The sequence below is a fragment of the Acipenser ruthenus genome, chromosome 6 (genome assembly GCF_902713425.1).
Source record: "Acipenser ruthenus chromosome 6, fAciRut3.2 maternal haplotype, whole genome shotgun sequence".
In the NCBI taxonomy this organism is placed as follows: domain Eukaryota; kingdom Metazoa; phylum Chordata; class Actinopteri; order Acipenseriformes; family Acipenseridae; genus Acipenser; species Acipenser ruthenus.
This window is the reverse complement of record NC_081194.1, coordinates 17,461,645-17,486,180: the sequence shown is the minus strand read 5'-3', so window position 1 is coordinate 17,486,180 and position 24,536 is coordinate 17,461,645. Positions and strand designations below refer to the sequence as shown.

Sequence of the window (24,536 nt, the reverse complement as noted above, 5' to 3'; positions counted from 1 at the left end):
TGGTTAAAGAAACAGGCTTGTAACCAGGAGGTCCCCGGTTCAAATCCCACCTCAGCCACTGACTCATTGTGTGATCCTGAGCAAGTCACTTAACCTCCTTGTGCTCCGTCTTTCGGGTGAGACGTTGTTGTAAGTGACTCTGCAGCTGATGCATAGTTCACACACCCTAGTCTCTGTAAGTCACCTTGGATAAAGGCGTCTGCTAAATGAACAAATAATAATAAGAACGTTTACAAATGAGAGGAGGCCATTCGGCTCATCTTGCTCGTTTGGTTGTTAGTAGCTTATTGATCCAAGAATCTCATCAAGCAGCTTCTTGAAGGATCTTAGGGTGTCAGCTTCAACAACATTACTGGGGAGTTGGTTCCATACCCTCACAATTCTCTGTGTAAAAAAGAGGTGACCAGAACTGAACACAATATTCTAGATTCAAGGTGAGGTATTACTAATGCATTGTAAAGTTTTAACATTACATCCCTTGATTTAAATTCAACACTTCTCACAATATATCCGAGCATCTTGTTGGCCTTTTTTATAGCTTCCCCACATTGTCTAGATGAAGACATTTCTGAGTCAACATAAACTCCTAGGTCTTTTTCATAGATCCCTTCTCAATTTCAGTATCTCCCATATGATATTTATAATGCACATTTTTATTGCCTGTGTGCAGTACTTTACACTTTTCTCTATTAAATGTCATTTGCCATGTGTCTGGCTAGTTCTGAATGCTGTCTAGAATGTTTTCAGTGCAAACACATACATTACATTCCAGATTCAGGGAGCTCAGCAAAATCAAATGATTTATTTTTCAAGAATCCAGTTTTAGAAATATATTTCTATAGTGCTTAAAAAACTTAACACATGGTTTAAAGTAGTAAAGAGAAATAATTACTGACTTGTTTACCATGCTGACAATTTATTCCTTATAAAACTTAATGCAAAAGAGGAAAAAATAAATACTTGGTCTGCGATGGTTACAGTTGGATTTATGTGGGTGTGTGTTTACGCTACAACCTAATTCACTTCCAATTTCTTATTCTTACTGTGATTGGCTGCAAAGACAACAGGGCAACCAGTGATTGGATAATGTTTTGATGGGTGGGTTTTTATTGTGCAGTTTCATAGTAACCATAATATTACTTATGTCATAGAAAATAAAAAAGGACTCGTCATTAATATCGCCTAATGTTCGAGTCAGAGTCAGTGTCTGAGTCTTTTGTGACCATGACTCAAGTCTGAGTTGGAGTCACGAGTCTGAGAGATATATATGTGTGTGTGGTGTGTGTGATTTTAAGTTTCTTTTTCAATCTTTCCATTCAGTAGTTAGGTCATTCCAAATTAAATACACTATCTAAAGTAAAAGTTTAAGATATTCTTCAAAAACAGTATACATACAAAGCTGTTCGATGCTGATTATGCTATTTGTTCATAAACTTGTTTGTATAACATGTATTCAACAGCCCAGAAATTAACACAGGCAGTTGCTGTGGTGGTGTGCTTGAATAAAACTGATTATGCCGACATCCAGTTTAATTTAAATAAGATTATTTCTTTACAAAATCCAAACCCAGGGACTACACTTTTAACAAGGACAAGGTCTGTTATGTTGCATAATATCTGAAGACAGACAATGAAAAGAAGGCAGTGAGTGACAGAATACGATAACACAGAAGAAAATGGAAAACCTACAAAAATAGGTAAGATTTGTTAGTCTGCTTCACCTCAAATTGTTCATTGTTACTGTGAAAGACAAAACAACAAACATTAACAGACTTACAGATTTTTATTGTAATAACTGACACTTTAAACCACAGCAATTTTACAAAATAACAGAAATCAAATGTTATTATTATAACACTTAAAACATTATTAAACATGTAATGCAATTCATATATTACATTCTATAAAGGCGCACATCAGGTGCACGTTTATGTACTGCTCTTAGTGCAAATATGATCAATGTAATAAAGACGTAGAGAAAATTATTCAAAACATTTTAGTTCTGTTCTTGGTAACATTCATTTAGGTGATGGCACAAATAACAAAAAATTACATATTCAAGTCAAGCACTGTCATATGGAATGCAAGTACTTGAGAAATTATTTATTAACAAGTTATAAAATATGATATTGTCTTTGAAAACAAACACAAAACAGAAATTACAACTGCAAAGAGCACTTTTCATTTTTTTTAGCACACATTAAGCATTTTTTTGTTCTTACAAACTTTGGCTACTCTTGGCAATCCTAAGTTTTCAGGCAGTAGAAGAAGAACTGGTAAAAACATTATGCCTGTGACATAAGCTTAAGAATATTTAAAAATGCACTTTCTTGTAGCATCTTTATTTTTTCAAAGAAAACCAGATGATTAGTCCAATTACAACAGCTAGTACTGAGAGAACCACAATTAGAATGCAGATCTTCTTGCGGGATTTGCTCTATCAGTAGACAAAGAAAAGAAAAAAAAAAACATGAAACTACAGAGAAATCCCTCAAATCCAATCACTAAAAGGGCTGAAGAAAAGTATTCAAAAACTGAAAGATCCACACAGTGCTTCTTTTTACTGCAAATGAATACACCTGAAGCTCACAAAGGGGAAAAGTGTACGATAAAGATTTGTTAGGGCCAAGATCAAAATATGTGATTATGTCCTATGCAGAAATAATATATTTTATATATATATATATGTATGTGTGTATATGTGTATATGTATATATATATATATATATATATATATAAATAATTATAGAAATAAGCTTATGCACAGTTCAAAAAACATATCAATTATGCTATTATAAATTGTTTTTTTATACTGAAAGTCAAACATTTTTATTGGTATTATAATACAAGAAAACAAAGTCTAGTTGTTTTATGTCTAATTATATGACTTGCATGTAGTTCCAATACATTTATATGTCTAATTATATGACTTGCATGTATATACTGTTACTTGGATGAATCTTCAAAAGGTAAAAAATGCTTTAATGAATAGAGGATTTAAAGAGACGACATGCATAAAAATAAATACTAAAACACAACGTTTTGTTGTGCTATTCTTGAGGTTGTAACCGTTATTGTTTTTGTTTCATCTAAAAAAAAAAAAACAGAAGCAGCTATCAGAAATTATCAGTTTTCCATGGATCCTGTGGATTAAGACACTGACTTTACCTGATATTCTGCAGCCCTGGTCAGCTGACGACTGGCTGACTGCACATGTACTTCAGCAGTTTCTACATTGGCCTCTATGCTGTCTGGATGAAGGAAAACAAAACAAACAAAAAAAAGTTTTTTGGATTTTATTAAAGCAGTATTTTAGAAACATTAAGGTTACATTCTTGTCCAATCATGCATTCCTAACACAATCTAATAAAATAACAGTATTAAAATCTTATCACCTATAATGTAATATGGTAAAAAATACATATGTCCTTTATATATATATATATATATATATATATATATATTTATAGCTCTGGAAAAAATTAAGAGACCACTGCAAAATTATCAGTTTCTCTGGTTTTACTATTTATAGGTATGTATTTGGGTAAAATGAACATTTTTGTTTTATTCTATAAACTACTGACAACATTTCTCCCAAATTCCAAATAAAAATATTGTCATTTAGAGCATTTATTTGCAGAAAATGACAACTGGTCAAAATAACAAAAAAGATGCAGTGTTGTCAGACCTTGCATAATACAAAGAAAATAAGTTCATTGTTCAATGTTGTCAGCAGTTTATAGAATAAAACAAAAATGTTCATTTTACCCAAACACATACCTATAAATAGTAAAACCAGAGAAACTGATAATTTTGCAGTGGTCTCTTAATTTTTTCCAGAGCTGTATATATATATATATATATATATATATATAAAAAATTAAGTACAATGGATGTAAGTCAATATTGTTGTTACCTTACATTACCTGTCAAGGGAAGTAAGTCAAGTTGAAAAACAATAAAGTGCCAGACTGTGCCTATGTAGTTTTAAGTGCTAAATGCATCAATTAAATGTGTTGTGTATATGAACAAAGCTTAATAACCACTCGGGAGGTTTGGGATTGTTCCATAAGGTTCTTTAATGATTGATCTATTCTGAGAAGTTAATCACAGTAGATCAGGAACAGGCAACCTTCAACTATGTTATTAATTATTAAAGTAATCCTCTGACCAGGGGTTGCATTAAATTAAAGTTTATGGGGCTGCCACAACTGCCTGGTCTTAAAGCACAGACCCCAATAAGTACCGATTTTGGACTACCTAAAGTTAGTAATTCATGATTATTGCTAATTAAGGTCTGTGAAACTGACCGAGAATCATTTCCATGTCCTGTGCTTCCTGAATGGAGCTGCACTTCAGGACAGAAGTATCCTTGCAAAAAAAACCCCAAAAATAGCATACTAAACACAATATTGTAACCTGAAGTATATTGCACAGATCTTATATACAACATTTTAAGTGCAAATCATTACAGTAGCTTTCTAGGCTCTTTTTCCAGCCCTTTGGTGCATAATTCAAATACAAGCCTAGGGTGGAGTGTTTATAAGTTGATGGGTTTTTTTGGCAGACAAAATGATTGATAGGATTTATACCCCCCCAAAATAAATAAAATAATAACTAAAAATGAATCTTACCAATTGTGTCCCCTTGCTCATGAACCATCATTCCCAAATCTTTGAAGATTTCATTGATACCTATAATATCAGACTGATACAATAAAAGGTCACAAATATGTTAGTGAGCATGTTTAAAAACAAAAAAACCTAATTTTCAAAACAATGCAAATACCTTATATAAACATGTTTAAATATTTGACTCAGGATAAAGATATAATAATTGGAGAAAAAAGCTAGATATATTAATAAAAATGTAAATTGCACATCATAATCACCTCCAGCTGCCTTATGGAAGTTTCTCTTTCTTTGATAAGCACAAGGTCCTCTTCCCTAATAGCATCATCTTGTACCTGTGCTTGCGGCCGATTTTCACTGTCATTGAAAAGGTTAGAGGTTCGAATTTCATTCTAAGTTCAATAAATGTGTGTCATTGTATTTGAATAAATAACTATAAAATAATGAACACACTACAATATCTATAGCTATCAATAACACGTAGACCAAGCTTCCAAGGTCACACACAACACATACAATGGAACATATAGTGCTGAATTTAGAGATTATGAAGAAACTGAAAATAAAAACTATATATTTTAAATGTACAATTTGCAGTAAGTGCAACATGACTTCAATCAAGCAATATTTATCCATATTTTTATATGATTGGATTATTAAACCTATGATACTGAATGTTTTATTTTATGGGATTATGTATTGTTTAAGTAATTATATATAACACAGAATCACAAGAGGTTATGAGTACAACAATCTGGTATTTTGAAAAGCAGTATTAATGTGTTTGTACTCAACATTAAACTGCAAAACTAGCAGAGTATGATGCCCTTTTCAAGCTGTAACAATACAATGTGGTTCAATTTTAGTTGACAATGCCCAATAATAACCATAACCCAAGGTAAAAGAGAGAACATACAGATCAAGTTAAACGTCACTACAAAAGTGTTACTTGTTTATTTATTTATTTATTTATTTATTTAATGTTGCAAATATGAAGTCTGAATATTTTCTAAGCAGCAGTCAGTTTATTCACTACAAAAAAGAATGTCGGTGGATCTTAAAACAACAACTCCAGCAGGGATTAATAAATAATTAAGATCATCATGTCTTTGCAATGCATACAATACTTTTTAAATTGCTGTGACTTAATTTACTAGTGTGTATGTCGACTGAGACTTTCACAGTACTTTGTGGGACTCATACACCTATTAAGAACTGTTCATTTGACTTTGATTTTAAAGGGTGCAGTCATTTTGTGACATTGAATACGGCCTACTTTCTCACCTTTCAAAGGACAGCAGGCCTTCATCTGGCAAACCACCCTAGAATTGAAAACAAACAAACAAACAAAAAAAATCGCAGTGCTTTTTTTTCTTGCTTTGAATGTCAGACAGTTTCCCTAAGGGAACAATTAGCATACCCATCTGTTTTTCTTGTCCTTCTTAAATCTCAATGCAGCACCCATTGGACTAAGCTTTATTTACTATGATATGTGAGAAAACTCATTAACTTGTTTTCAAAGCTTTCTGTTTACTGCTTGTAAGTGATGCTTGGACATTATATACATTATTTTTTGGATTATTGCAAATCTAGGCATACATTTTCAATGTTTTTTTTTTTTTTTTTGTTGATTTTCTTTGCTAAAATGTATTGTTAATATGACCACCATTACTGGACTGTACACAGACATTTTAATAAACATATTTTTTGCTATTGTAATTGTTTACAAATTGAGTGTGTTCTTTTATATAGAAACTAAGGGCCGGACCAAATCAAAATTAGCACTTAGTGAACAAGGATGCGAAAGCAATCGCAGTAATAAAACACAACAAAAATTCCAAGCGAAATCTCGCAGAACTAAAACAAGCCCTTTTCACCCTTCAAAAAGCAGCTATCGCTTGTTGACTACAAGTGGGTTGAGAAGGGAGAGTGGTTTGCTATCGTCCGACCAAATCTACTCAATTCCAGCTATAAATCACATCGAAAGACTTTCGCAGGACTGGATTTTATAGTCAACTTCGAACCTGTCGAAAGCTATCGTGTATTAAGCAAATAGTGAAAAAATAACACTAAACATCCTGATATTTGCAACAAAAAAAACAGTACATGCCTCAAGACGCTCCACTGACCTCATATATCAAACACTTGCACACAACACTGAATTTAAAATTAATAATTTACAGTATCAAATATTATATGTATTATGCCTATTATTATCATAATATATGTTGTGTTTGTGGCACCTTTAAACGAAACACACACAAGACCATTTTCTTCTTTAGTACTTTTTTTTTGCACCAGTTCGAGTTAAATGTTTAATAAAGCAATATGTATTATTTCTTTAATACGTACAAACAATAAACTCTTTTCTACTCGCGGAGAGCTTTGCGTGGAGCAGTGTCTCTTTCAGTGATGGTAAAGCTTTTTAGATATATAAATTTTTATTTTTTATCTTTGTAGTAAGCCACGACTATGGTACATTTTTATTTTTAAGTCCATGGACATGGACAGTCACACATCATCTGTGACATCACCTACTTCTGTTCAAATTATTCATTTCTTAAAGACACAGTGCTCCATTACATTGAACTTAGATCAAACTCGAGGCTAGCAAATGTAAACAAACTAGAATACTAATAAAGAACATATGAATGTTTTAACCACTTTAAAGATATTAACTTTTAGTTTTTAACATTTGGTTACTCTCGTAAAGTACTTCAACAGGTAGGCCTATACAGAACATTACATGAAGTCCAAATTCTCGGCATGTAAGAACAAACCCACCAATCCAGTTCAAGGATGCACAAATTTTATTTTGGCAGCATGCCAAGCGGACCCCTCGAACAAATCCGTGTAGATAACAAAATTACGTAATACCTATAATGGTAGCCTAACTGTCACCTCAGAAGCATCAAGATGAAGTTTTTAAATTTGCTTTGGGTTTTCGACAGAAGAAATAATAATAATAATAATAATAATAATAATAATAATAATAATAATAATAATAATAATAATAATAATAAAACTACCTGACTGTCCGTTTAAAAAAATTAAAAAATCTGCAATCAACGTTTTTTTTTTTTCAGGGCACTGGAAAGCTTTCATTCGACTTCTTATTGTATATAATATGTACTGGTACTGATCCTGGTGAGTGTTACTTTGGTTTTTGGATGTACTATTCACACCAAATTTGTTTGTATTTATTTATTTTTTTTTTATTTATTATCAGCATTTTAATTTTATAATGCACACACAGAGTTTCTTTGTTAACCGACATTTTTTTTTTTTTTTTAATCTTCGTTCTTGTGCAGTTACAGCCTACTATACAGCCATGTGCACAACAGGACTCTGGGCAGCACCGTGCCAGTCGGGTATGAGGATGCTGGCATTGCATGGTGCTGACACAAGCCAGGGCATGGTATGGATTTTTACAAAAATCATGAAAACAATGTGGAACGCTTTCATAACAGTGACAGAACAATGCAGCACGATGCTGCAGATGTTGTGGAAACAAGGTAATTGCCAAGTGTGTTATTTTCAATATTTTACACAATAAAAATAAAAGCAGATTATTATTATTATTATTATTATTATTATTAGTTTGTTTGTAATAGCATTCACTGATATTCAAACAAAACAGTAGTACAACACAGATTTTTATTTTATTTTGTTTCTGCCCTGGCTGTCTTCGCCTGCTTTTTCGCATGTTACCGCCTTGTTTCTGACCTTTCAAAAGTCACAAATACCGGCTGGGGATTGGTCAACAGCTGTTTTCACGTTGCTTTCGGTGGTCCCTCCTACTCCTGTGAAACTTCTCTCCGCCCCTTTCGCGGATTGGAAATGGCTAGTTTTGGTTTCGGGATAAAGAAAATGCGATATGGAAACTATCGATATTATCGCATAAACAATCTTTCGCAAGAGCAGTCGGGATTGATTTGGTCCAGCCCTAAGTACATATTAACAAATATATGTGCAAGTAAAGACTAGCAACACAGTGTACTTTAGATCGATCCTCAGTTATATATAATTATGGGTAAATATAACTCCCTAGACCCCACAACAAATGAACAGACATTTGAAAAGAAGCGTTCTACTTACAGACACTCTTGAGCTGGCACGCACTCTGGCTACAAATTCCTTTTCTTTCTGTGCAGCCTGTCTTTGAATCTTTTGGAAAGCAGCCAACGCATTAGAAAAGTCACCAACTAGACGATCTTTCAGTATCTTTCTTTGGCGCTACAATTACAAAAACAAAAGAAAAGAAAAAGAAAGATAAGGTTTGTTGGAAAGCTTGCTTAGGATCTGTCAAATACTTACTACAAAACACTACATAGAAATAAATCTATTTAAAGTATAGGGCATCCGAAAATAATACTGGTAAATTAATGTAGCTCATTAAACATGTTCAAAAGAAAGAAAATGTCTATGCATGTCATTTGTTCCTAAGAAATATTTCTTAAGTTGTATGCCTGGGGGGTTCCTCTTTAAAGTGGTCACAACTAAAAAAACAGGAAGTGCAAGTCTTAAGCTTAATGTCATAGTTAAATAATATCTGCTAGTACTATTCAAAATGAGAACAAAACACCCCAGAGTTTTTGGACAAAGAATAAAAACTATAAAATAAACAAACCTGTCACCCTTTTAATCAACACATATCGAATAGGAAAACAAATGTTTCGAACAGGTATTTATTTAAAGCCATCCACTATTAAAAAGTACTTCTCTTTTTAAATGGTGTCTTGTCCAGTATTACAGGTTTCTGTGATTTGGGCCACTGTTGTACATTGTTGTTTGTCACAGTAAGTTGCACATGCAAGCATGACACGTAGGGAGTGGCTTTTGACCCGAGCCAGTGTATATTGCTTTTTGTCACTGAATTGATGCCTTGCAAAGGAAATTCTGTGATTTGTTAGTCCATCTCCTCTAAATAAGACAGCTTACATTTCTGTATGTGAATGCTAAATATTTCCAATTCACATCATTTAAGTTGCTTTACTAAATAACCAATGACATGTTTTCTATATAATAATTAAACTTTAGTAAAACCTGTCTGAAAATACACAGAATACACAAATTAAAAACATGAGGATGAGAAAGAAGTGCACAGTACCTGTTCTGCTGTTGGTAGAAATGATCCAAACTCTTTCATATACCTGTCTGTTTCTTTGGCTAGCTGATTAACACACTGTTGTTTCTGTTGGCTAAAATTTGAAACAAACAAAAAAATCTGGTTGTCTCATTTACTGTTAACTTTCTATTACAGTATTACAGAGGTTTGTTTGTTAACATGTTAAAAAAATAAATAAATCGAATTATGTTTAATAAAAAATATGTATGTACTTAAAACATGATGTATACTATACTACTATTGATATACATGTATTTGAGTTGTGTTATTAATGTGTATCTGTAATAAAACAACATTTGTGAAAAATAAAACGAAAAACTATAAAAAATACAAATAATTTCACAGGGTTCTATGTATCACCCTTTTAGATGATTAATACTGCCACCTACTGTCAAGCAAAAATTACAACAGAGTTTAACTTACAGCTGTTGCCGGAGTTCTGTGGTGTCCTGTGGTGTTCCAAGCTGGTTTACAATCCTTTGGATTTCAGCAGCTGATTAAATACATAGAAAACAATATTAAGAATACATCTGAGAGTACAACTTGATTCTGAAAAATCGTTGAACATTTGGTGATGATTTACAACGACCTTTGCTGGTAAGCAAATTTGTAATACATTTCTACGTTCTGATAGTACCACAAGCTTTTGATTCAGACATTTCATTTGATTTTTTGTACAAAAAAAACCAAAACCTGTCAGGAAAGAGTACATTTATCTTGTACAACACCCATGATTGAACTTGGTCTATGGAATCTCAGAATAATGTGTACCGAGTATAAAGCCAATGTCTTGTAAACTGTTCAACATATATGTATTATTATTATTATTATTATTATTATTATTATTAATAATATTAATAATAATAATAACACAAACAACCTCCCCCCCCCCCCCCTCCAGGACACAAAATGTCTTAATTATTATTTTTTTAATCTAGTCCTGCCTTTGAGACCAAAAAGACACCTGAGCATGTCCTTTAAACAGCACTGTACGTGTTAACAGACCTCAGATTACACTGTTAAAAGGTGACATCAACATGTTGAAATGGATCGAAATGATGCTTGTCTACAGAGTTCGGAATGTGTTAACCATGCTAATTGTATAACAGCTCTTGGCTTTTAACACTCCTGTTATGATCAGTAGAGAATGAACAGCTTGTCAGCTTTGGACTGCGTTCCAATGCCAACGTCTAAAGAACTACAGTATACAGAAATATGGAAAAACAGACTTATGACTGACTGACTTTCAAGTCGGCACATGTTTATCAAGTACCAATAATAGCTTCCAATCCTTCAGTATTTAAACTTAAATTTCTGAATTCAAAAATGTGTTTTCAGCACTGCATCCAAATTAAAAGAATGTAAAAAAGCTACTGATAAATATTTTTCAGCCTCCACTTGGGATACATCACCACATTGAAATGTCCCAATCAGAATAATGGCTCAATTGTGACAAGCTCCTGATAATATTAATGTGGTTATTGTCACACTCTTGTTAATATCACCAGCTATATAACTAGGATTGCTACTATTCGATTTTTATTTTTTTGCCAAATTGACGATTAATATCGACGTTTATTTTATAAAGAATATACCATCTTAATTTTTCAACTCAAGCAGAGCATGGGTGAAATCGACCTTTATGCTTTAAAAAAAAACCCATACTTTTTATGCCACTGAAAAACGTGTAATTTAGCGAAACCCCTTTATCATATTCGACATGCAACAAAACCATGGTCACCAACATTCTAATTGAAATAACGTTTGGTCACAGCAGAGCTATACCTTGTAAAGATAAAGATCCTACACAAATTAAAAAATGGTCTCAAATAAACTGTGGAAAACGTTCTGCTGCGGAGACTTCAGCCGTCGGCCAGGGTATTGTGCACAATATGACTTAAGTGTTTTTCTCTTGCGCCCCATTTTCAAATCAAACTAGTAACTGTCCCCGTACACCTAAAACAAAAGCTTACGTACACCTTACCCACTAATTTCATATTAGGCACTTTGAATGACAAGCGCTGTAGCTGGCAAATGAAAGTGCACAGTCAGTGCAGGTCTTGATGATTGACAGTCATTTAAAACAAACGACAGCATTCTAGCACTGCTTCAGTCAACGACATCTGTCAGAACAGGGTGAAACTAAAGTAATAACGGACCACTGAGAAGACTGGCAGTGACCCCCAGTCATTCAGAGCGGAACGGAGACGGGACAGACAGCAACTAATAGAACTATACAAACTAGACAGGATTTCTAAATGATTATTTTGGGTAAGAAAATTAAAAAAAACAGCGAGTGGTTTTACCGACGTTAATTGTATATAAATTTATTTCACTTGAACTCATATTTTTGGGGAATTCAACATTTAACGAGCTTTACTGATTAATATCGAAAAGTAGCAAGCCTAGTTATAACTGATTTTGATCCCACTGGAACTGAAAGCATAAGATTAGAATGTTCTGACATGTAAGCAGCACAATATAGTACAATAACATTTATAATCCAGGGCTGGCAATGGAACGTGAAACAAGCAATGTGATTGGTCAAGCAAGGTTCTAGCTGTTTGTATATTGGACGGACCGCTCAAGCCTTATCACATATTAGAAATCACTGCGCTGCTTCACAGAATTTACAGTACTGGCAGCCATCTTGTTTACAGTTACAAAGTTACAGCAACTATAAAACTGAATGACCAACTACCTGAAAATATATATGTCTCTAATGATACTAAACCACCAAAAAAATCCCCAAAGTAGTAAGCAGACATGCCGAGTTAGATGAATAACAATTAAATGAACTGGAAGATAGCAAAACGGAGGGAGAGAAAATTGGGCAATTGCCATCTTTCAGGACTGGCTAAAACAGAAAAAAATTAAAATACATCTCAACTGTGGAAAATGTACATCTTAAGAAAATACTAAGGGATTTCTATGGAAATGTAAGAAATGCCCAAGGAGAAGAATATAAATTTTCAAGATACATTAGTTTCCAAGCTTATTTTTTTTTGCTTGGTTATTGATGAACTCCAGTTTAAATCAACTCTGCTTTTGTCAACATTGTGCAATGCCCTTAATTTATGCTTTAATAAGTGTGATCAGATCAGAGATTTAGCAGAAAATGACAGGGCACATATCTAGTTTCTAACCTTTTTGTGGGTTTACTATAATAACTTATACATTTATATGTTTAACTCTTTGAATCATGAAATGTTTTTAGTTTGTTTTTGTGTGTGCTTTTAATCTGGTTCTTCTTACAAGTGAAATGAGCTTAGTGGTCTCAATTTAGCCTCCAGTGGACATGAATCCACAAGCCCAAACCACCCATTTTAACATGTGGTTTGAGAGATGATTGCGGTGTGCAGTGTGCGTGCAGAGTTCTGAGGAGAAGATTGCTAAGTCAGGGATGGGGTGGCAAATTGTGTATACATTAATTATTGTTATTGTACATGTAGAGTGTGTCTTTTTGGCAGAAAAAGAGGTTAAAACCCCCTGCCAACTGCGGTTCAGTTCCCCCTCAATCAGGAAAGCCAGCCAGCCATGGGACTATGTGGCTGAATTACACTGCCTGACCTGATTGGAGGGAAAACGTATACATGTGAATACAGCTAGTCACGCTCAGTAACTTAATTGATTGGAAATTTAGCCTGACCCACCTGTATTTAAGCACAGTTCTTTGTGCTATCAGGTAGTTTTGTTTTGGACTCTAGCGAGAGGCTAGTTTCTTCTGTGCTCTCTTATTTTGCTGCACAGAGTTACTTTGTTAGAAGCCTGCTTGGCAGTTTTTGTTTGTGTATATTTAAAAGTATTTCATTTTTATTTAATTTAATAAAAGTGTGCAACCCTGTGCTTGGACCGCATCGGACTCCTGCTCCAGTCGCTACCATTCTGCTTTTGTCCAGCCAGTCAATCCTTCACAAATGGAAATAAGTCTCCCACTGCATAGCAATTTGATCCGTGCCTGGCTTTACTACGAGTACGACATACAGGTAGTGGACAAAAAAAATGAGGGACACCAAGTATATTGAAAGCAAGGGCTTCCACACAGGTGTGGCTCATGCTTTAATTAAGCAAATAACATCCCAGCATGCTTAGGGTCATGTATAAAAATGCTGGACAGGCCTGGTTGCCTATAATTATGGCTAGCATGGCTGCAAGAGGAGACCTCAGTGACTTTGAAAGAGGGGTGATTGTTGGGGCACGTTATCTAAATAACATCCTGTTCATTTAAAAGATATCTCTAAATCATTTAAAGTATCTGTACATCATTTGAAGATATCTTCAAATAGCTTCCTGTTCATTTAGAGATATCTCTAAACCATTTCAAGATATCTCGAAATGACTTCCTGTGAAAATGCTCTGTTTTCAATGGACTTCCTGTCCATTTAAAGATATCTTCAAATGAACAGGAAGTTATTTAGATATATCTCTAAATGATTTAAAGAGATCTTTAAAACCCTCATTTTAAGATATATCTAAATGACAGTTTGGCGTGCCAAGCTAGCACAATTCATATGGTTTCCATTGTATTTAAAGATATCTGTAAATCAATTTGAGATATCTATTTCATTTTCAGATATCTCAAATTGGTATACAGATATATTTAAATTAATTTTAGTATCTTAAAAACGGTACAATTAAATATATATGGAATTCAATTTGAGGTATCTGGAAATGTTTTACAGATATCTCTAAATATTTCAAGAGATCTTAAAATGCAATTTGAGATATCTCTAAATGATAATTTGGCTTGCCATAGATGTCGGCATGGAACCCAGAGGGAAAGACATCATCACCTGGGGCGCGAGCAGCCAGTTTAATCAAAAACAGTCCGCCGAGAACACAGAGCGGGATACCATAGTGGCCCAACGCCCTATTAAGTGACTTTACATTGGTGTTTCCATTTTTTTTGTCCACTACCTGTACCTCAGCTTGTTACCTATACACTGTGGCTAATCAAGCTAGAATTCAAAGCTGGAGCAATGGGAGTCTTATTTCCATCCCTGGAAGTGTATTCTGGCACCGTGCCTGACTAGAGTCCTAGTGAAATCTGGTAGGTGAAAGATATATTGGGGCCCATATTATTTGAATTAAGTGTAACATTCAATCTAAACAATATGTTGTTGCAACAATAGTTTTAGATACAAAAGGTTAAGAAAGATATGCTATTGACACTGCATTTCTGCCATTTCAGACAACCCATGTCCTATCACTGGTAACTAGTGCCCCTGGGACACACAGGTTGCATTTTACTTTCATTGAACAGTGCCTACATTTTTTTTCTCTTGGGTGACAATTATGAAATACTAACTGGTGTTAATACCTTGTTCATTCTGCTTTCAACAGTCAATCCCAAATGGCTCAAAATCAAGAGACTTCCTCAGTAGGCATACCATGACATTAAAATGTTTTATATTTACAAGATATTGGCACTGTCCTGCAACCTACACTGACACAAGACAGAAGTTCTTTTTTTTTTTTACATTAGGTCTCTGCTGATTATCACTAATCTATAAAACTAATGTGTACCTTATGGAACAGCATGCAAAACAGGATATAAAAGAGCAAGCTGAACGCAGTAATTACACAAGGGAGATAAGACTGTGACTAAGACTACAATTTACACAACAGTGCACAAGAGGAAACACCTGTGTCAGTGGTTTAATTTCAGTTATTAAAATTAAATTGTTCTTTATAACAATGACAAATGCATACTGTACATGGTAAACACAGCTACAGCCAAATGTTTTGCATCACATAGAATTTATTAGAAAGAGCACCTAGGGGCTCCCTAGTTGCGCATCCAGTAAAGGCGCTCCTCGCAGGATGTGCCCTATAGCCTGGAGATCGCAGGTTCGAATCCAGGCTATGTCACAGCTGACCGTGACCGAGAGTTCCTAGGGGCGGCGCACAATTGGCTGAGCGCTGCCCGGGTAGGGAGGGCTTAGGTCGGCAGGGGAATCCACGGCTCACCGCGCATCAGCGACCCCTGTGGCCGATAGGGCGCCTGTGGCTCTGCAGCGGAGCCGCCAGATCTGTGTTGTCCTCCGGCACTATAGGTCTGGTAGCATTGCTGTGGATCTGCAGTGCGAAAAATGACGGCTTGGAAGGAGCACGTTTCGGAGGACGCGTGTTTCAGCCTCCGTTTCCTGAGTCGGCGGGGGGGTTGCGAGCGGTGAGCCGGGGATACAGATAATAATTGGGCATGCTAAATTGGGGTGAAAACCGGGGTAAAAATAATTGGCGACGACTAAATTTATAAAAAAAGAAAAAAAAAAAAAAAAAGAAAGAGCACCTAGAAGGATGGCATACCATAGTCGCTCGAGTAAAAGTCGACCTTGGGTAAAAGTCGAGCCCCTCCATTGTGAGGGCAAGATTCGGGTATACATTTCTTTTTAAACATTTTTTCATTTGTTATTGAAACAGATTATAAGTTTAGTGAAACAGAAAACAAAAAATAACTCCCAAAATCGAAACTATTGTTAAGAGTGCATTTCAGGCGTTACTTTTCCTAAATATATGTATTTAGATATATTGACGGCGTATGAGTGGCAGATTTTTTTTAAGTTGAATTTGTCATGCATTCAAGCATTGCTTATGGCCACTTTGGTGACGCTAAAGTGCCACATAGTTCTATCCAAACTGGCTATTTCTTCAACTTTGAATTCTCTGAGGATTGATCTGGTCGCAGGAGACATTTAAAAAAAAATGGCTATCATTTCTGAACTCAGCGTGTCTGAAAACCTCCAGGTGAATTTTTCTAGAAAAATCTGAGACGGACAGGCAATGGCACTGGTTGAGTTGGCATGTAATGACCCAAAAATAACAATTTTATAAGCACTTCTACCTAGAACTGCCAGACGCGTCATTGTGACGTGTATTACAATACAGTACTTTTTTTTGGGGGGGGGGGGGGTTTGTATGTATTTCAATGGAATGTGGGAGGTGGTGTGGTCTGGCTGTAATTCAATGAAACTGCATCTGTGTTTTACATGGGATTAATTTTTTTATATATTGACAATGTTACGGAATCGTTTTCACCAAATCTTGAGATGTTTGCGTTTTGATTTGAGAGAAATTAGAAGCATTTGCTCTGGCAGAGAGGGCAACAAGGTTTTGCCCACAACAATGTCAATGGAGGTGCGCTGTTTCCACAGAAGCACTCTGCTGCAGGGTCACGCTGTAACAACCAGCCCTTAGCCTATAGCCAACTATATACGTTCCCAGAAATTAGAACTAGTTACTGTGCCAAATATAAGAACATGTAAAATATTTAAACATAGAAGGATTGATTGACAGTGAAAAAAACACATAACTTGTACTATTTGCTTAACACAAGAAAAACTATTTGCACTACAATAAGGACATGAAATCAAGTTTGCAAAAAAACTAAACAAACAAAAAAAAAACGCAGCTCTTGCACAGGCAAGCGCGCGCAATTCAATGCAACAACCACAACAAACAAGGTTGCAATGTTCCGTTTGTTTAAAGCAATCGTCAAGTACAACAAAAACAAAAAAAATACAAGATGTGGGCTACAAGCTCAGTAGCATAAAATATGTGGATTTAAAAAATAATATCCAAGTTAGCCGTCCAGCAAGAAAAAAAAAAAAAACATTTGAGAGAAGTGTAGCAATGAGATCTTCTGAGTTTTAGCGTCCAAATTAAATCTTCATTAGTTTGTAATCCACAAGGGTAAGATAGGCACGGCAATGCAGGTACACAGCGGCAGGGTAGTGAATCATAAAAGCATGTTCATTGAAACAGAACAGACTGTTCTCTCGGAACCAAGTTAACCTGATCTTAACCGAACTTACTTTCTTTTCATGCGCTAATACAAACTATTGATAAAAGAAAAATAACAAACAAGCGGCAGTGAGCAAGCCTCAAAGCTAGGCAGTCCCTCCCAGCAGACCTGCAGGTGCGCGGCTAAGTACTGTATGTGAACTTGCCTTGCGCACTGAATGCATGCTTGCACAGGGCTCCCCTGGGTCCTAAACCCTACTGGGTAGACGGGGATTGTAGTAACTACACACCGGCCATCACTTTTGCAGACATTAATGGTTTGCTGATAAGGTCTTTTTTTACTTGTGTATCAGTCGACCCCCCACAACTTCAGGATTGTGTTTTGGGGTTAAATTTCTCGACTTATACTCGAGCAAATACGGTAATAAAAAATAAAGCCATAATAGTAGTACAGTATTTCATGTTAGATTTCAAAATGTCACATTTTTCATTTTTTGTCAGTTTTTCGTTAAGTTAACTCAATCCAATATGTTAACATTATTCAGCAGGTTTCATTCGACTTTATGAAGCAAAATTAACTATAGGGTGACGCAAAACTTTTGGCCATAGCTGTGATGTAAAACTGTATAGCTTACAATGTAATTAGGAAAGTTGTAATTTCACATTCTCAACTAAAGAGAAAGTATTTTTTTAACCCTGTGTTTATTTCTAAATATTGGCATCTCATACAGTATATGTAGTGTTCATGGCCGGAACTAGCTATGAGGACACCAAGGTTGTTTTTCTGCATCATCAATGCTGATGCTCATGTAAAAATTCTGGTAAAGTACAAAAGTACTCCTTCATTTTCTCTGTTTGTTTGCTGTATAACATAGATTTTGGGGTTGAATAGTAAATACCAAGCAGTCATATAAATACTGCCAGCTACAGCTTGAAACCTAAGTTTGACCTAAGTAGAATGGCAGCTCTGGGTACGACGCTGGTAGCTGCGTTTTCGGTTTTTATCTTTCATTTATTTATTTTTTTTTACATATATTAAAATAGGGATAAAATCAGTAAAACTTGTTTTTAATTGAAACATCGGTAAAAATCACGTGGAAAAAATTTCAGTACACACACTTTACATGTGGAATATGATGCGTAGCAGTTCTGGTTTCTGATTAATAATGTTCCTGGCATGAATGATAAAACAGAATCTGTGAAAGCCGAAGCCACATTTTCCCAAGTTAGCTGGTACTTTACGAAAGTTTGGGCAATCGCTGTGCTGACGGAAACAGTATCTACAGATGGAATGATGATGACATCAGCACAAAACAAATCATAAAAAGAAAAGAAAATTGACAAAACTGGGTGGTGCAATCACACTGGAAATTTCCATCAATGCCAACTAAAGCATCACCATTTTCTGTCAAACACTTACGATTAAGATTGTCGGCTTAGGCAGTGTTTAACCGATGGACAGATAGTACTGTCGCACAAAGTCACCAATACATACCTCTGCAATAAACAGTGGCTGTCCAGCAAAGCACAGCGCTCTGACAAACTCATTAACACAGTCATTCTGCACTTCCTTTTTATTAAAGCGTGTGTAAAAAGCCACATAAATGGATTTCTTGTCTCTCAGTTCACTTTACTGTTTTAGTTTAATGTGCCGCTTATTTTTCAGTATGTTCTTTTATTATCAGCGCAAACATGTACCTCAATGCAGCAGTATTTGCAGCGCTATGCATCCTCTGCCTCATCTGACCCACTTCTGCTATTTTTGATTTTTGTTTACTTCGAAGCATTTGTTTTCTTTTGAATATTCATACACTGATTTACGTTTTCTCCCCATTCTTCGTCCAATAAAAATATTATATTTTCGTGCAAGTGTTTCAATTTAGTTTTTGATCACACTAGTAGTTACTATGCCCAGCAACTGCCACAATAAAACAGACTTTGATTGGCCAACATAATCAGGTAATAATGTGTTTGTGAAGTGACAGAGAACCATGTTTGAACGTTATTTGTCCTCTGACAACTAAATGTCTGCTGTATACTAGGATACAGTGTAGGACTGCTTATTACAATGTCGGAGTCAAAATAAAACAGCAATTTGATCAAAATATTGTGTATTTCCTAGGAAACAGTAATGGAAAAATATTGAATAATAGACACAAATCAAGTATAAATCAGTAAAAACCGACATCCAGTTTAAAAAAAAATCCTGTAATTTTTCAGTAAAATTCTAAATAAACCTGAAACGTGCGGAACACTAAGTATATGTTATCTTTAGCTGAGTTCACATTCATTGTCAACTAAAACAGTTTTTCAGATTTTTGTTATGTACTTACAAACCCTGATTTTCTTGTAGAAATTACACACCAAACATTTGTTTACAGTTTGGAACCCACTATAAGTTCGATTTCTGAAACTGAAAGGTTTGGTTAGTATATTGTTGCAACAAACATTTTTAAAAATAGATTGCAAATTCACTGTTGCCAGGCATGATCATCACAAAATGATGCTGGGTTTTCTCACATAGATACTCTAAATATTGACAAATACTTACTGTACTGTGTAATCTTCTGAATGTTTGAACCTATGGTCTGTGCAAGGCGGTTTGCATCAGCATCTGTCCCTGATTGGTAAGACATGTTGAAGCATTAGAAGTACCCCCTGAAAAACAAATGTAAGATGTGTGAGTCCTTTTCACCAAGCAGATTACAGACAAAACACTATTCTGCGAGTAAAGACAAAGTAATCACCACACCAATGATGCTTTTTTTAACATATTATTTTACATTTTAGCCTAATAATTGTGAACTAATTTTATTTAAAAACAAAAAACAAACAAACAAAAAAAAACATTTATGGGTGGAGGATTTCTTCATGACAAGGCAGAGGACAGACATTACTTACTTCTAACATATTTACTTAATTTCCTATAACATGAAGTAATCTCATAGATACAGACCATCCTCATATGTTAATTTAGCAGCTTTTAGTAGACTGATGAATCACCTCTTTTTTACTTTTACTTTTTAATTCCCTACATTTAAACAGCTCTTTTACAAACTGGCACTACATGAACATCTACACATACAGTTGGAAAGCAAAACAATTAATACATCATATTGTGTTCACACTCTAGGAGATTATCTAAGTGTGTCTTTACATTCTAAATAGTTTTCTGCCGGGTAAACTTACTGTCTGCTTAACATAGTCCTGAAAACGTCCTAATGTCTGGGGTACCGTCATACTCGCGTATATTGAGAAATTCCTTTTCAATCAGAGGTTTTACAATGTGCATTCACATACACGCACTGAATGACAAATGCCATCCATGTGAGGGGGGGAGGGTTTAACCCTCTGCTAATGTTCTAAACCTAATCTGATTAAGGTGACAGGATTGTCCCACTTTTAGAACACTGGTCCCAGTATCCCCAGAACCTTTCTTGGGATGCTCATTTCATCCCGTTTTTATCCCCAGAGCATTGTCGTGCCGGTAGCAGAATATTGGTATAATGCCACTTGATGTGTCTAAAAGCTGTCTCTAGCGTCTGACCTGCTTGGATTGTGTTTAGCTGTTGCAGTAGACAGGAAGAAAATAGCGATTTTGGTATGTACAATTGAATCCTTGATTAGCTGGTTGAAGGAATTAATTGTCTAAAGTATTCAGAGCTGTGGCTGATTGAAGTGAATTTAGATAGCGTGGAAACTGGACCAGCTCTAGACCTGTAGGACAGTATAAATTGACAGTGTCTTAGAAAGCCAGCTGTTCTAAGCGCCAGCCATCTAAGGGCCACACGACTAAGTGCAGTCTGAGCTGTGGCAGTCTAAGGGCCACACGACCAAGGGCAGTCAGAGCGAGGACAGGTAGAGCGAGGACCTTTTCCAAATCTCTCCCATTGACTACTAGAGGCCTCATTCCAACTCTTAACATTAGCTATATTTAAGTAACATTATTAAGGTGGTGTTTCAATTATTTGCTGTACTGTTGTGAGTGTGGTTAAATTGAATAGATGTTAATTTGAAATTTGATTGGTTTCCACACCGCTTTTTGTAGTTGTTTGATTCCATTGAAGTGCATTGCAACTACTGTATTGCTTACGTATTGTCTTTAGCGCATTTTAGCAGCTGTTAACCAGTTCCCTTGCAAAGTGAGGGTGCGTGGAGAGGCTGTAGGAGAAAATCCGAACCTAGCAGCGCTCTGGGAGACGCCAACTACTAGACAGGTCTGTACCCTCCCTCACCGCTCCTGCTCCCACTACTACTGTACCTATCTGTCTCACCTGTCCTGCTATGACTGTCTCTCACATCCTTGTTATTCTGTCCTCTCACTCCTGCCCTCTGTCCCACCTCCGCCGCTGCTCCCCTAACCCCTCTAACCTCATCCCTCTGCCTCTCCCCCCTCCCACTCTCTCTGGTGCCCAATGGAACTGTCACTCTTCTGTTAACAAAGCTGATTTCATCTCTGCCTTTGCCTCCCATCTCTCTCGATTTCCTTGATCTCACTGAAACCTGGCTCTCTCCTGATAACACTGTAACTCCTGCTGCCCTGTCCTCTCTCTATGTCCTGTCCCATACTCCGCATCTCACTGGACGGGGAGGTGGGACTGGTCTTCTCCTCTCTCCCTTCTTACTCTTTTCTGTCCTCCCTGACCTCTCCTAATTCTCTGTTAACACCTTGTACTGTACCGTCCTCCTGGACCTCTCGCTTACTTTCTCGATGAACTCGACTATCTCCTCTCCTCCCTCCCCTCTCCGTCTACCCCAACTGTCCTGTTGGGCGATTTCAATAGCTATCTCTCCAACCCCACCCACTGTCGGATTCCTTCCTCTCCTTCAGTTTCTCCCTCTCCCCATCCCCTCCTACCCACAAAGCTGGCCGTCAACTGAACCTCACATTCTCCAGGGCCTGCTGCCCCTTCACCCTCTCTGTCACCCTCTGGACTTCTCTGATTGATCACTATTTCATCTCTTTTTCTCTGTCTCTCCCATCTCTCCCTACCCCACCTACTCCCACTGTCACCTCCCGCCGAAACCTCCGCTCTCCTCCTCTGTCCTTGCCTCCACCGCTCTCTCACCTCCCTCCTATCGACTCCTTCTCCCAACTCTCATAGACTCTACTACCTCCACCCTCTTCTCCCCCCTCACCTTCCGTCTTGCCGTGCCCGCCCCGCCCCTCCCCTCCCCTCCCAAACCCAACCCAACCCAACCCAACCCTGGCTCTCCTCTGTGCTCAGCATGGCAAGAACAGAACTGCTGAAAAGAAATGGAAAAGAACCAAACTCCCTTCTCCTCTACTCTCTCCTCTGCTAAAGGCTCCTTTTTCCAATCTATTATCCAATCCTCCACAAACAACCCCCGGAATCTATTCTCTACTGTCTCCTCCCTCCGCTATCTCTTCTGACAACTTTGTATCTTTCTTCTCCTTTAAAATCTCTGATATCCGCAAACTCTTTAACACCTCTCCCTCCCCCCACCCCCTCCAACACCCTCCAACACCCTCCTTCTCTCCCCTCTCAGACTCTGACCTCTCTTAAGTTTACTGTTTAGAAGCATTTCAAGAAAAACTCCCTGGCAAAAAATGTAATGATTTGTTTTTCTTTCGATTTTAGTGTTGCTAACCTAGTTGGTTTTTACCATATTTACATTTGTTTTATTTAAACACTAATTTTATATATATATATATATATATATATATATATATAAGTTATTTATTGGACATGCAAAATCCATCGACTGACTGTAAATTTGTTTATGTATGAATTAATTTATGTATTTATTTTTCAGTGAGAGCAGTGCAGGGAACCAGTATCAAGGCACACTAATACAGAAACTGCAATAGAAAAAAATATATACAGAACAAATACCAAGGCATATCAAATGGTAAGAAATGTAGTATTTTGGTGGAAAAATAGATTCTACTAAGTAGCCATTTAATAAATAAAAATATTGAGATACATAATGTTTTCATACAGGAAGGGCTTGGTTTGCAGATTGGACAATGGAGGATAGCATAGAGAAAGAGGGAGAGAAAAATAAAAAGTGGAAATCAAAGAGAGGAGATGCAGTTTCTTAGGATGAAAAGGGACTAGATTTGCAGCAGTAAACAGCAAGAAAATCGAATCACAGAATTTGATACTCAAATGTTACTGTGTAATGTAATAACTACACTTGTGTAGAAATTAAATTACAAAGAAAATACGATAATTTTCTCTATCTCTCTCTCTCTCTCTCTCTCTCTCTCTCTCTCTCTCTCACACACACAAAGTTTTTGAAAGTAAAATATTCCACATTGACTATCACCATGAGTCTCGGCATTCACTTTCAATATGATATTAGCTCAAACATTGCCAAAGTGAAAATAAAAGACACTGAACTACCCGGTAGCAATGTTTCCATACTGGCCAGCACTTCCTCCATTATGTTTGTGCGGTAAGGCAAATATAATAGAATTAAAAAGCAAGTATATTCCTCTCGCACAGTATATTGTCGATTAGGCCTTACTTTTAAACAAAACTGAAAAAAATGGCCCATTCGCCGACTGTCTCACATCAAGACGCACTAACACGTACCTGCAAGTTGGCAAGATTCACCATAGAATGCGGAACTATATACGCAGCCAATTTGTGAACAAAACACGAAAAGAAAAAAAAAGAAACTAATATTATATGAAGATGTAACTTCTGTCTTTTGTTCTGTACTGACAAGTACGTTGATTTAAAAAAAACAGCACATGTGTATGATATATATATATATATATATATATATATATATATATATAAAACTTTTTTTTAAAGCATTTTTAGTAAGGCAAAATTGGCAAGATTTTCCAGTTTATATGTTTGTTAGTTGCCTTTTTTTTTGCTGTGCAAAACGATTTTAAAATGCTTATTCTAATATTTTACAATGACATATAAAATCACTTCTGTGTTGACATTTCCTTACCGCGATCCTGTAGCTTACTCTCTTCCGTCTGTTTCCTGCTGACTGAATCATGCCCTTGTCAGCTGATTGGTGTGTACGCAGGCGCACCGTTTGTCAAG

The 24,536-nt window shown here is 36.0% G+C and overlaps 1 protein-coding gene and 1 long non-coding RNA gene across 5 annotated transcripts; one reads left to right on the top strand and one right to left on the bottom strand.

The window, feature by feature from the left end:
* Positions 1-1,764: 1,764 nt before the first annotated feature.
* On the bottom strand, positions 1,765-24,536 carry LOC117410508 (syntaxin-7-like). 3 transcript variants are annotated; one of them, XM_034017101.3, is made up of 10 exons: positions 24,439-24,536; positions 20,054-20,160; positions 10,183-10,252; positions 9,742-9,832; positions 8,730-8,867; positions 5,916-5,953; positions 4,892-4,988; positions 4,635-4,707; positions 3,169-3,251; positions 1,765-2,437 (listed from the first exon to the last, which is right to left on the bottom strand). In XM_034017101.3, exons 2-10 carry the CDS (start codon positions 20,136-20,138, stop codon positions 2,342-2,344), a joined length of 771 nt encoding a protein of 256 aa, XP_033872992.3. In that variant the 5' UTR covers positions 20,139-20,160; positions 24,439-24,536; the 3' UTR covers positions 1,765-2,341. The 3 variants fall into 3 exon arrangements, with proteins under 3 accessions (XP_033872992.3, XP_033872993.3, XP_033872995.3); XM_034017102.3 differs by lacking the exon at positions 24,439-24,536 and adding an exon at positions 24,066-24,194; XM_034017104.3 differs by lacking the exon at positions 1,765-2,437 and adding an exon at positions 2,462-2,579.
* LOC131737264 (uncharacterized) lies at positions 20,975-24,078 on the top strand. Of its 2 annotated transcripts, none has more exons than XR_009328854.1 (4): positions 20,975-21,103; positions 21,609-21,719; positions 23,281-23,376; positions 23,762-24,078. It is a non-coding gene; the product is annotated as an uncharacterized LOC131737264 (long non-coding RNA). The 2 variants fall into 2 exon arrangements; XR_009328853.1 differs by having other exon boundaries at positions 23,469-24,078.

Bases quoted from the DNA above. Each gene is read 5' to 3' on its own strand.
- LOC117410508 (XM_034017101.3), bottom strand. From the start codon at position 20,138: ATGTCTTACCAATCAGGGACAGATGCTGATGCAAACCGCCTTGCACAG. The intron at 4,989-5,915 runs GTGAGAAAGTAG...TTTCAATGACAG, and splicing joins GGCCTGCTGTCCTTTGAAAG to TGAAAATCGGCCGCAAGCAC. The intron at 4,708-4,891 runs GTGATTATGATG...TTATTGTATCAG, and splicing joins CTTCCATAAGGCAGCTGGAG to TCTGATATTATAGGTATCAA.